The 13068-nt window shown below is 53.9% G+C and overlaps 1 protein-coding gene across 6 annotated transcripts in view; it reads left to right on the forward strand.

The window, feature by feature from the left end:
• Nucleotides 1-12811, forward strand: part of Lmf1 (lipase maturation factor 1) — a 94234-nt gene extending 81423 nt beyond the window's left edge. For 4 of the 6 annotated variants that reach the window (XM_063269313.1, XM_063269312.1, XM_039087107.2 and 1 more), the window contains 5 exons: nucleotides 5438-5624; nucleotides 6083-6236; nucleotides 6385-6568; nucleotides 7136-7248; nucleotides 12159-12679. In XM_063269313.1, the coding sequence (XP_063125383.1) occupies nucleotides 5438-5624; nucleotides 6083-6236; nucleotides 6385-6568; nucleotides 7136-7248; nucleotides 12159-12351 (831 nt within the window). In that variant the 3' untranslated portion in view covers nucleotides 12352-12679. Of the gene's footprint in view, nucleotides 1-5437; nucleotides 5625-6082; nucleotides 6237-6384; nucleotides 6569-7135; nucleotides 7249-12158 lie in introns of all 6 variants that reach the window. The other 2 variants (NM_001427222.1, XM_063269314.1) reach the window with 2 other exon arrangements.
• Nucleotides 12812-13068: the final 257 nt, after the last annotated feature.

Raw genomic sequence — 13068 nt, forward strand, 5'->3', positions numbered from 1 at the left:
AGGATTTCACCTGGTGACAGTTAACCTGCATTGTCACCTTGGCTCTAGGTGACAAATCCGCTCCAGGAGACATATGCCTCTGAGCGTGTCTGTGAGGGTGTCTCAGAGAGAGTTAATTGAGGAGGAAAGACCCGGCCCCCTGAACGTGGGTCACACCATCCCACAGGCTAGAGTCCCAGACTGAATGAAGTAGAAAGAGGGAGGAAAGAGAGCAGAGCACCAGCATCCACCTCTCTGTGCTCCTGACCACAGGCATGATGCACCCGGCCACCTCGAGTTCCCGCCGCTGTGCTCTCCCCTACATGGTGGACCATACACCCTAGAACTGTGAGACAAACCCGTCCCTCCTTAAGCTGCTTTTGTTGGCTTTTCCACAACAGGGACATACAAAGTGGACTCTGTAGCACTTGGTTCTCTGGGATTTTCCACCTGAGTGCCGGGAGTTTTGAAAATATGTTCATACCAGTGGCCCCCACCAAGGCCATGAGCTCCGGGGTAGCGGGAGGGCTATGTCATTCAGAGCTTCCCGGGCATGCAACCATGGCCGTCAGGCTTCTGAGGAGGCCTCATGCAAGGCAGGGTTTCAGGCCATCAGCAGTTCAGCTCACTGAGCTTGACCGTGGGAAATATTGACCCCCCCACACTCCCAGTGGCTCATGGTCATGGGACATCACCCCAGCCTCACTGGAGCAGGGGCAGACAAAAGTCTACAATAAGTGGACATGGCATCTCAGCAGAGTGGTCAGCCAGAGCCTCACCTGAAGGTACAGCCTCCCTGCTCAGGAGCTAGAAACAATTTGAATTGCCTGAGGTAGCTGCAGGCAGAACGGGAACAGTGACTAGTGAGGACTAAAATCACCAACTGTCCCGTGTCCCTCAAGAAGGTGCTGACTACAGCTTTCAAGGCAACAGGTTCTAAGATGGCAGCCCAATAGGATGCCTGGTAACCGTGTAGTGACTGGGTGCCACCTGAGGCCCTCCCTCCATCAGCATTTAGCAGTATCTGCAGACACACAGAGAGCCTGAACAACCCTCTTCCCTTGCTCCCCATGAAAATAACCATGCTTGGGAAAAGAAGGAATGAAGGACTGCCACATGCCCCTGGAAGTTAAGTGGGGAGGATCCCGGCACACAGGTGTAAGTACAGGTCCCACATTTGGTCCACAGAGGAGAAGCCAATGGCACACGGGTTAGAGGGGAGCAGCAACCCAGCCTGTTGCACCATGGGAAGTCTCAGGATCCGCCACCTGCAGCTGGGAACCCAAGAAGGCTGACTGATAGTTGGGTCCCAGTCCAAACTCAAGGACCAAGAACCATGGAAAACCAGTTGTCTTCGTGCTGACTTTATCCCTGCACCAGGGCAGGAAGAGGTGGGCTCTGGGAGAGGAGATGGGCCTTCCTGGGACACTCTCGTTCTTTCCAGACCCTTGGTGAGTGGCTGATGCCCAGAGTGTTGGGCAGGGTATCATCATTCTGGCTGGTTTTCAAATGCAACTCATCTGGACCTGCACAGACACCCCCAAAACAGTGCTCCGTCAGCTAGCTGGATACAGCGTGGCCAAGTCAGGCTCCCACATACGATGCTAATTCTATTAAATCAAAGAAAGCCAAGCACGCAGCACACACCTGTAACCTCCCCCTCCCCCTCGGGAGGTTCACCCGGAGGTGTGGGAGTTTGAGAACAGCCTGGGCCTAGAGACCCTGTCTCAAAAACAGAGGTCTGTGTTACAGGCTAATTTGTATACCCATTGTTTTCGATGATCACAGTCATGATACATTCTTTATTATTGTAAAGAATTGTAAAGACTTAAATTTTTAAAGCTTTTTAAAATATGTGTATAAGGTGGTGGTGGTTGGGGTGCACATGTAGGTGCAGAGTCCAGAGCAGGGTATCAGAGGCCCTGGAGCTGGGGTTACAGGCAGGTTCAAGCCACATGACGTGGGTGTTGGGAGAAGTTGGGTCCTTACAAGAGCAGTAAGTGCTCTTTACCAGTAAGCCATTTCTCCAGGCCCCAGAGACCTAAATTTTAATATGCGTTTCACCTTTTTAGCACTGTGCACTGGTTAGCTCCAAGCTCACACAGAGATCAGGTTCTGTCTGAAGGGTGTTTCATTTTGCTCTTTACAGTTACTGGGGATGGGCATCTCTCACTTTTTTTTTTTTTTTTTTAATTAAGACAGGGTCTGGCAATGTAGAGCAGGCTGACCTCACACGCACAGAGCTCTGCCTCCCGAGTGCTGGGATCAAAGGCGTCAAGGGCGTGTGCCACCACACCCAGCTCACCGGTTTCTGGGGGTGGTGGTGGTTGTTGTTGTTGTCTTTTGCTTTGCTTTGCTATTTCGTTTTTTGTTTTCTTTTAAGACAGACGTCCTTGTGTGGCTGAGGCTAGTTTTGAACTTGCAGCCCTCCTGAACCCTTTCCTGAGTGCTGAGGCATGAACCACCACACATAGCTGCCTTCACAGCTTCTTCTGGCCCCTTGGAAGGGTGTCCTTCCCTCGTTCTCCATCACACACATCGCTCCAGCTCTGTGGGTCCCTCGTTCTCCATCACACACCTCCATTCAGCTCTGTGGGTCCCTCGTTCTCCATCACACACATCGCTCCAGCTCTGTGGGTGACGGTCACTCTTTTCCCTGCTCCTCCATGGGATGTGTCTTTCTCCATGGTTGTGGCAATTGGATCAGGACCCGTGTTGCTTCTTCAAGTGGTTCTGGTTGTGATTTCCCGAGCTTCTGTGATCTGACGCTGTTATCCCTAATTTGGGAACTCGAGGGACTGACTTGTTCATGTTCCCTACCCCAGGACTCCGTTTCATGTGGATGGATGACATTTTTAAATGCAACACATTCAAATGAATGTGTGAGAGTGGGCACAGCAGCCTTCCCCACCACCACGCGCACACACACACACACACACACACACACACTCAGGAACAGAGCTGCGGCTGAGCAGGAGATGACAGAGCATCTAGATGCAGTTATAGTCCACATGAAATGACTCCTGGAGTGAGAACATAAACAAGTCACTCCCTCCAGTTCCCCTAGTTGGGGACAACAGTAAATGCACAGATCACAGATCACAAGAAGCCGCAGGTGCAGATTAGACCAGAGGCCAGTCGCCCCTGGGAAATCATGAGCCGGCCTGGGCTGATGTGGAGGACACTACGATCTGGGAGCTTTACAGCTTTGCCAGGGTAGGCAGTTTGCCTGTGATGGCCCTTCCGTGTGAGGGGCTGGGAAACAATACAAAACAATATTTTTGGATTATTTCTCAAATTTCTGCATAGAGGAGGGAACAGCATGCATCTGGGTGCTCGATTCTATATAATGGTGTTCCGATGACGCAGGCCACATAGAGGCTGAGGGAATGTTGTGTGGAAACCCTTGGGGTCTCCTTCCCAGCCCATCCTCATGTGTGGATGTTTAAGGGAGACGATGGGAAAGGGAGGGAGACACAGAGCATGTTGTGACAGTCAGGATTGAGTGGAAGCCAGTTCAGGGTGAGTCCTGATAACCTATGAGGCCACCACTGCCACCAAGGATAGATCATGTCACAGTACAGATGTCGTGTGCAGGTCTCCGTTGCTGCAGCCCTGCAGGGGCAGGGAGTGTGGGAGTCCCACACTGGCGCTGTGAGTGCTTTCTTATAAGCAAGTGGGAAAGGGTGAGGCCAGACCTCAAGACCCTTTTTGCCAAGTGTGCTGGACCCTGATGCCATTGAGACACGTTCTGATAAAAGCTAGGCCATTCCTTCCTCACTGACCACACTGACCCTGGCCTCTGGCCTGCATTGGCCTTGTTTTGCATGTGGCCTGAAAGTGATACACTTCATGATCCAGTCAATCGAGAGCCAGAAAAGACAGAGAAGTCGGAACCACGAGGGTTCTTTCAAAGGCCCTCAAGAAAAGATGGACCCATAGGAAGGCAAAGCCCAGCTGTGCAGTGAGGTTTTATACTGTAGACCAGGACCGTCACAGAAGGTGAAAGGCAGCTGGTATAGCTTCTAGGAACAGACAGGGATGCTCAGATGTCTTCCACAGGCACCCCATGGAACCAGGACCTGCATTCCTTGGTAAGAGGGAGGAATCTTACTAAGATCCTGATCAAGAACTCTCCTAAGTCTTTCTCTGTCCCCTGGGCACCCAGGCAGAGTTCAACCAGCTCCACACATCTCCCTCCAACTCTGGGAAGTCAGGGCTGCCTCTTCTGCCCTCACCCACCCCACTCTGTGCTCCCTAGGTCATAGTAGACCTAAACAGAGCCTGTTTGTCCATCCACAGTGACTACCAAAAAGGATGGGGAGAAGTCACTGGCCCTGCACCCATAGAAATCTCACTGTGGAGTGGGTCTGAGATAGTATAGAAAGCTCTGACTGTAAACTGCATAGTCTTAAACCTTCCAGCCACCCAATGACAAGGTGGACAGCGTGTAATCATGGTGTGTGTAGCCAACAAGGGATGCTAGGAAATGTTCATGCTCCGGAACGAGGCACTCAAGTGTTGGGGGTGCGGGGGGACAAAAGAGGGCGAGACACCTCGAGCAGTGCAGGCGATCAGTCTGAGACTGCAAGCCAGGTGGCAGCACCATATGTTAATAGAGTTGAGCCAAGGCCTTCAGCCCCACTTGTGGGAGTGTGAAGCCCTGTAGGAGCCCACTAGAGGGTCACCATAGGCCTACCTCGTGGCTCAGTGCAAGCCGTGTCTACTGCAGGAGCACCGAGGTACATGTCACTTTTGGGGTGACAGTATCCCAGAAGCCACCCTGTAGCACCCATTCTGTGACGCTCAAGAGAGCCTGATATCACCAGAGTGTGAGGGGTGCTCACTGCTGTCAGGCTCCACAGAATGTCTCCGAGTAGGGGTGTCTGGTGACAACGTGACCACATGATGTGAGCCTCATTGGAAGCCACCCAGCTGCACACAGTGCAGCGTGGTTTACCATGTGATCAGTGTAGCCATTCAGTCTGTTTAGAGGTCTAGGCTGAAGCCCGGCTTCCCAGTCTCTGTCCCTCTCGTTTGGGACTCCTGGCCGGCTGCCACTGTTCTCCAAGGCTCAATCCTCCGTCACTGTGTTGTCTCCTGTTCTTGTTTTGTGTTTTGTGAACGCCAGGCCCCTCTGGGTTCTCATGTTCACCTCCAGGCAAGGTCTGTACCTCAAGCCCTTCCCATAGGCCTGCCTTATCCCAGAGCTGCCACCATGGTTTGTCCCAGGGAGCCTCCCCACCCTTTCCTGGGCTTGCCAATTCTTGCATGGGGTCTCAGAGGTACCTACACATTTAGAGAGGACTGGAGATGAGAACTGAGAGAATGACAGAGAGGGGCTCGGAAGCCCCTCTGGAGCATTTGCTGGGCTACTGACTAATGGGCACCTGGTACAGGTACATAGAGGGAGACCGCCCCGGGTCCCAAACATATCACAGTGAGTCTGCACCCACAGGTAGTCCTCATCATCAGTGGGAACCTGAGCTTCCTGAACTGGCTCACCATCGTGCCCAGTCTTGCCTGCTTCGACGATGCAACCTTGGGATTCCTGTTTCCCTCAGGACCGCGAGGCCTAAAGAAGCGAGTCCTGGAGATGCAGAGGGAAGATGCACAGAGGGTCCAGCCCAAGCCAAGATACTTAGGTAAACCAGCAGCACTGCCCCCACCCCGCCAGCCCCATGTCCCTCCTGCCTATGCCTCATGAATATGCAGGAAGGTTGGGTAGCCACCAGGTTGCAGCACTCAGAAGAGAAGGGTGGGTACCATAGGCCCTGGGAGGGAGCACCTACTATCTAGGGTCCTTTACCAAGCCAGGGCCAAGGTCAGCTGTCCCCTTAGCCACTCCCTGGGTCCTCTGCTTAGACAGTCACACTTCATTCTTCACACTGGCTTCAGGACATGTCCTTAGCTCCTGCGTCACCTTCCCCAGCCCCTGGGTCGGGAGCCAGCAGCTTACATGGCCATCTGGGTATGTCTGTAGGTCTTTCTGAGCCTGGAATAGCAGAATAGCAGCCCAGGTTTCCTGAAGGGATAGCGCAGCTTTGCCCTGAGACAGGAGCCTGGCTAGTGAGCCAATCCCCCACCCCTACCCTCGGGCTAGGCTGCGTGGTGCGGCAAGCGGCCAACATCTCCCTGGGCATCCTGGTGGCCTGGCTCAGCGTACCCGTGGTTATCAACCTCCTAAGCTCCAAGCAGGTCATGAACACCTCCTTCAACCCACTCAGGATTGTCAACACCTATGGGGCCTTCGGAAGGTAGGGGCCAGGCATCCTGGCTGGGCACTGGGCTCTACCCTTCTGTCCACCCCAACGCACTTTTGGGAAGCATGGGCTCAAGGCAGCACCCTCTCCACCTGGGAGACGGTGGATACTGGGGCCTCACTGGCCATCTTCATCTCCCCAGTATCACCAAAGAACGGACTGAGGTGATCCTGCAGGGCACAGCGAACCCCAATGCCAGTGCACCTGATGCAGTGTGGGAGGACTACGAATTCAAGTGCAAACCAGGGGACCCCTGGAGGCGGCCATGCCTCATCTCTCCATACCACTACCGCCTGGACTGGCTAATGTGGTTCGCAGCTTTCCAGGTACCTGCCTGCCACAAGCCTCTTCACACAGGCAAGCCCTGCATGCCTGCTGTTTGCAAAGGGCGCTCAGACTCCCACCAAGAGGGAGGATCACTGTGGAGGGGACCTCTCCTTAGAGTTGCATCCCGCCCAAGGCACTGAGCAGGCCCTGCCTTGACCTAGGCCTGCCTGAGAAAGGTTCCCCCGGATAGCTCTCGGGTCTCCTGAGGCCCAGGCCTGTGCTGTTGTCATGCGGGATCCACCTCTGTCTTCATCCCTCTCACAGTCACACCCAAGGCTAGGGCAAGTAGCCAGATAGAAAGCCCCGCTGGTCCTGGTTCATGAGTGTGTGACCCTCAGATGAGACCCCCGCCTAGAAAGAGCTGGAAGCATGCAGCTCCTGGAAGGTTGAAGAGTGGGCCTTCAGAGGTACACAGTCCTGCACAGGTGACCATGCCATACTCCAGCCAGGCTGTGGAGCACAGGAGAGGAGGTGGTGTGCAGAGTCATGGACCACACTTCAGTGGGTGCCAGCCTCCTGGGGAGTGGCTGTCCCTGTGCTCAACCTCACAGACACTGTCCTTCCAGACCTATGAGCAAAACGAGTGGATCATTCACCTGACGGGAAAGCTCCTAGCTGATGATGCTGAGGCCCTGTCCCTACTCGCCCTTAACCCCTTTGAGGGTAGGGCTCCCCCCAGGTAAGAGTCTCCTTATTCAGTACAGTTTGTGATCAGTGGGCAGCGTCCACTAGGGCCTGGGCTGAGCACCCTGATACATGATGTGGCGATCAGTAGCCAGAGACTAGAAGACTGAGCAGTCCTGAACTGGCCCTGTCCCTCCCCTACACTCTGCCCACCACTGATGCTGACAGAAACCCGGTCCTGTCTCCCGGAGAAGCCTCAGGACAGCTGCACCTGGAGCTGCCCACAGCTGTCGAGGCTGTCAGGCGCGCCGAGGGCAGTGAGCAGCTGCGAGTGTGGCAGCCCAGGCAAGGGATGCAGCCAAGTCGCCCCTCACACCGCCTACTGTGGCACTGGGGATGCAGGGACATCCCTCCCCACAGACCACCAGCCTCCCTCCCCCTCTCCCTCCCCTCTGTCCAGCACCCTGCAGCCACCAGGGGATCTGAACTAGCCACACACTGATATGGACACGCATTCCTAGGTTTTCTAGTAACCAGACATCTCTGACACAGCTCTGTGTCCTTCCAGACTCAGGAGAGCTTTTTACTGACCAACCACCTGGCTGTTGTCTTGGGTTTGTGTCCCAGCTGCCAGTAATAAGGGGAAGTCCTGGGCTTAGGATGAGGTGACCTGATTCAGCCAGAGGTTCTGAGGGTGTGGCCAGGGGTGCGTTGTGGGGACAAGGCCTGCAGGCAGATACTGCAAATGTAAAGACACAGACCCGGCGCCCTTTGTGTGGCCCAACACAGAATTTCCTAGTCGTATATGTGCGAGATAGTTGAAATACAGCCAATCCCAGAGAGCACAACCCAGCAGCAGGACGGGCATCATACTCTGCCTGGTTACAGAGCTGAACGTGACCTCAGCCTGCCCCCACTGCCAGCTGTGACTTTTGTCAAAGGAGTGGTGACTCTGGAGTCTCCACATGGGAGGGTGGGTCAGGCGCCTCCCTGCCCTGCCCTGAGCCTGGGTAGTGCCCATAAAATAAACACAGGAGCTTCAAACAGTGGGGGAGGGGCCTAGCGAGGGACCCCAGGACCCCCAGCATCAACCTTCAACAGCACCAGCTTAAAGCTTCCTGTCTGTGGAGATGAGGCAGCAGCAAACGCCCAGAAAGCAGCCACTGGGGAGACAGAAGCAACAGCAAGGGTAATCCTACCAAAGCCATGAAGCAAATGGCCCCACTTAGCAGGAAGAACCAGGAGCACGTGGACCCCACTCTGAAGAAAGAGAAGTCACTCACCAGTGGGCCCTGTGGTAGCCCAGACACCACAGCAAGCAGTGCCAGCCTGGCTTCGTGTAATCAGTGGGGGCGTTAGACTGCCAGGGTACCAGATAGAAAGTCTGGGCTGCCAGCATGGAGTTAGGAGAAGCCACACAACGGAAGGTTCAACTACGACCTGGGATCCCTAACAGCCATACTGCTAAGAAAAACACACCAGAACCAGGAAGACATTGAACTGACTGGGGAAAGACAGTCAAAGGATGACAATGGCTGATTCTCCCCACAGCAATCATGGGATGATTACGAACACGACCCATGAAAAGAGTCAGCAAAGAAACAGAAGACAGGGGAGAACCAAAGGAGTCTCAGAAGGGAGAAGCGTAGTCCCCGGGGTGAAGCCCTGGATGGGTAGTGAGAGGAACTGGGGTGTGAAGAAGAAGGCAGCAGTGGCCTGTGTGGGCAACCAGCTGAGTGCCCAAGCAGGGCGTGGAGCTAGAATAGCAACAAGATCCAGAGTGGGCGTCTGCAGAGTCCCTCGGGGAGAGGCCAGCTGAGGCATTAGTGCAGATTTCCCAAAGTTGGCGGGAGTCCCCCGACCTGAGAGGGCAGTGAACAAAGGGACCCCTAGATGGTAAATCATGGAGAGATGCACACCAAGGCACAGGAATCATCTAGAAACATTAGACAATGAAGGGGCTGAGTGGCCAGAGCCACCACCTCACCACTGAGGGCCAAAGGCCATCAGATCCAGATCGCACCAGTTCAGCAAGGCTGACTGACCAGAAAACCCTAAGGATCCCCTTTATGCAACCTCCCCAACACTGGGATTGCAAGTGTGCACCATAATACATACATATACATTCATACATACATACATACATACATACATACATACATACATACATACATGTGCGTGTATTCTAAAGATCAAACTTAAACACTATACCTACTGATCTATGTCACCAGCCTTCAAAAAAAGAATCCCCAAAAGAAAAAGGGGCGCTGGAAAGACGGCTTGGCTGTTCAGAGCACTGCTAATCTTGCAGAGGACCCAGCCTTGAGTCCCAATGCCCACAGGTGCCTCACTGTCGTCTGTGACTGGTGTCAGGCATACATTCGGTACACACACACACACACACACACACACACACACACACACACACACACACAGGCTCACCTCAAACTTACAGGAATCAGTTGGAAATAAAATGACAGGAAGCCACACTAACAGTAAGAATGACTTCCATGCAGATCATCAGAGTCAGGGACTGGAGCACCCTTCTTACTAAAGGGTGCACACCATGACACTGAATTACAGGAAGAAAATGGTAGAGTTGGAAGAGACCGCCATGAACCCACAGTTGCACAGCGTCAAACATCAGGCACCCAAATGAAACATGGCACCACCAGGCAGCAGGACTAGTCAGTCACCTAGAGGCCACCCATGTGGGGCCAGCAGGGTGTGTGGGAAGGATCTGAACAGGGAGAAGCAGGGGGTTCCATCGGAGAAACAGCATCCGACTGGAAGGAGAGGTGTCACCACCCCTCTCCGTGTGGCTGAAACAAGGAGAGGTGTCAGCTTGACACCATAAAGCAGGCAGAGCACTGTCAGGATTGCTGAGGAAGCTGGAACCTTGAAAATGAAAGCCAGCTGAGCCCAGCCACAGGGCTCATGGACAGCCAGTTAACCTGTAAAACACACACAGTCACAGCAGCTCTGACAGCCAGGAGCTGACCGTGGCACAGCTGCCCGTCCTCAGGAGGCCCAGACATGGTCTGCCTCAAGGTCATCTTGCCTTGGGTACTGCTTTCTGTCCAGCTGCACAAGCTCTGTAGCACCTTTAAGCAAGTGGAAGAATCCAGTCCTGAGGGCCACATGCTGAGCAGTTCCATTTCCTTAACATTCTTGAATACAGATAGTGGGGGAGGAGTGATGAGGCAGGATGTCCTGCTGGGCATGCCAGGTCCTAGCTGGGGAGTGCCAGGTCCTAGCTGGTGGATGTGTCAGGTCCTAGCTGGGGTGTGTCAGGTCCTAGCTGGGGAGTGCCAGGTCCTAGCTGGTGGGTGTGCCAGGTCCTAGTGGGTGTGTCAGGTCCTAGTGGGTGTGTCAGGTCCTAGTGGGAGTGTCAGGTCCTAGTGGGTGTGTCAGGTCCTAGCTGGTGGGTGTGCCAGGTCCTAGCTGGGGTGTGTCAGGTCCTAGCTGGTGGGTGTGTCAGGTCCTAGTGGGTGTGTCAGGTCCTAGCTGGGGAGTGCCAGGTCCTAGTTGGGGTGTGTCAGGTCCTAATGGGTGTGTCAGGTCCTAGCTGGTGGGTGTGTCAGGTCCTAGCTGGAGTGTGTCAGGTCCTAGCTGGTGGGTGTGTCAGGTCCTAGCTGGAGTGTGTCAGGTCCTAGCTGGTGGGTGTGCCAGGTCCTAGTGGGTGTGTCAGGTCCTAGTGGGTGTGTCAGGTCCTAGCTGGGAAGTGCCAGGTCCTAGCTGGCGTATGCAGTATAGTTTTAGAAGATGTTGCCCGTTGAGTCTGACCCTAAACGCCCTGCTCCAGTCAGTGTCCTAGCCTGCTTCCCATTGCTGATGAGCACCGTGACCCAGGAGAGCTTAGAGGTTCTACACAGGCCATCACTGAGGGAAGCCATGGCAGGAGCTTCGGAACTGGAGGCAGAGGAGACCACAGAGGAGCACGGAGACCCACGGGCTTGCTCCCCATGGCTTTCTCAGCGTGCTTGGGAGTGGCACCTCACACAGTGTGCTGAGCTCCCAAAGCTGTCATTAATCAAGAAAATGCCCCACAGACACACCTACAGACAGTCTGGTACAAGCTATTTGGAAGTTGACACTCCATCTCCCCAGATGACACTACTTTGTGTCACACTGATAAAAACCAAGCAGCACAGCCAGGCTCTAGAACTTTCCAGGGGTGGTGTCAGTCTTCCTAAGTACTTCCACAGACCTGCCAGTGAAAGAACCAGGCCCTGGCTCGTTCCCAACCCCCCCAGGCCAAACACTGGGTGCCTGACCAGGACCCCACCACACCACACCCCCTTTGGCTGAAGTTGTGTCCATGCCTTGTAGCCCTAGACCTTGGACCATATCTTGAGAAGAAAATGAAAGCAAGAGGGCTGATTCAGAGAAAATGGAGTGATCATGCTACAGGGGCCTTCCCAGGGGGCCTGCATCCCTGTCCTCCCCAGCCTTTGTAGGGTCCAGACCCCAGATTCAGGAGAAAAGGATTTTGTGGCAGTCTTCAAGGCAAAGCCTTACCCTACCGGAGTCCAGCATGGCTCTGCTCATGACCCCACAACCCCACCCTCCTTCAGGGACCCTTACCCACTCAGATTTGTACACCAGAAGAAGGAAGAATGGCAGCCCCACCCACAACCAATGTTGCCTCAAGACCCACACCCCAAAAAGACATAGTATGTCCCTTCCTAGTATCACAAGGCTTGCTGTGTCCTGGGCACACCCTGGAAGGACAAGTTGGAGAGGGTGAGTCATGGAGACAGCATCACCTAGGGGCTCCCTCAAGTCCCAAGATACAGTAAGGAGCCCAAATGGACCTGTTTTACATCCCAGATCTGTAACAGGCCTGGGAGTGTTTTGAGCATGAAGCTGATGGAGCTCTACCCACAGATCGCAGGGGGCCAGGTGATGTAGAGAAGCCAGGGGGAGCAAAGAGACAGCAGACTGACACACTGTGCCTTGCAGGTGGATCCGAGGAGAGCACTACCGATACAAGTTCAGCCTCCCCGGTGGCCAGCACGCCGCCCAGGGCAAGTGGTGGATACGCAAGCGAATTGGTCCTTACTTCCCCCCACTCTGCCTGGAGGATCTGAAGGAATACTTTAAGACTCGGGAGTGGCCACTGCCAGAGCCCCCATCTAGACACACCCTGAAATAAAGACCAGAGACCGCTCTTCCACCTGTACTTTGTGCTGTGGCCACGGGACCCACACAGTGACCAGGCAGCCCATGGGTCCTGCCAAGAAGAGGTTTGAAAAAGGTCGTGCTTCCCAGCTGTCAGCCTCCTACCTCTGTCTGTCCCTGTCACCTTGCTATCCCTTCCCCGTTGTGGAAAGAAGAGCCAGCCAGCCCCATGCATTGCATGTGACCACACAGTGGAGTTCCATGGGCACCAGACCTCCCCTTTAGCTGCAGGACAGCAGGTCCTCACCGTCTTCTACGTCACAGGCAGCTGTTGTTGTAAAAATATAAAAATAAAAAAGTAAGGGGCTGGGGATTTAGCTCAGTGGTAGAGCGCTTACCTAGGAAGCACAAGGCCCTGGGTTCGGTCCCCAGCTCCGAAAAAAAGAACCAAAAAAAAAAAAAAATAAAAATAAAAAAGTAACGGTTGTCTTTTATCCCGCTTGGTCTGCACCACGGTGCCCCAAGATATCTGCTAGATATCTTGGCGGAAACACATCCCAGCCGCACACTTTCCTACACTCAAACCCTCACATGAAAGAACACACAACACAATAATCTTTGACCCAATTGATAAGATATAATTGCCCACTTAAACATACAAAGCCTGGTACCATCCATCCCTTGAGAACATTAATAACAACCTGTAAATACACAGAGCAGAATCTTTTTTTTTTTTTAAGTTCAGTTTGTT

Source organism: Rattus norvegicus, chromosome 10 (genome assembly GCF_036323735.1).
Source record: "Rattus norvegicus strain BN/NHsdMcwi chromosome 10, GRCr8, whole genome shotgun sequence".
In the NCBI taxonomy this organism is placed as follows: Eukaryota; Metazoa; Chordata; class Mammalia; order Rodentia; family Muridae; genus Rattus; species Rattus norvegicus.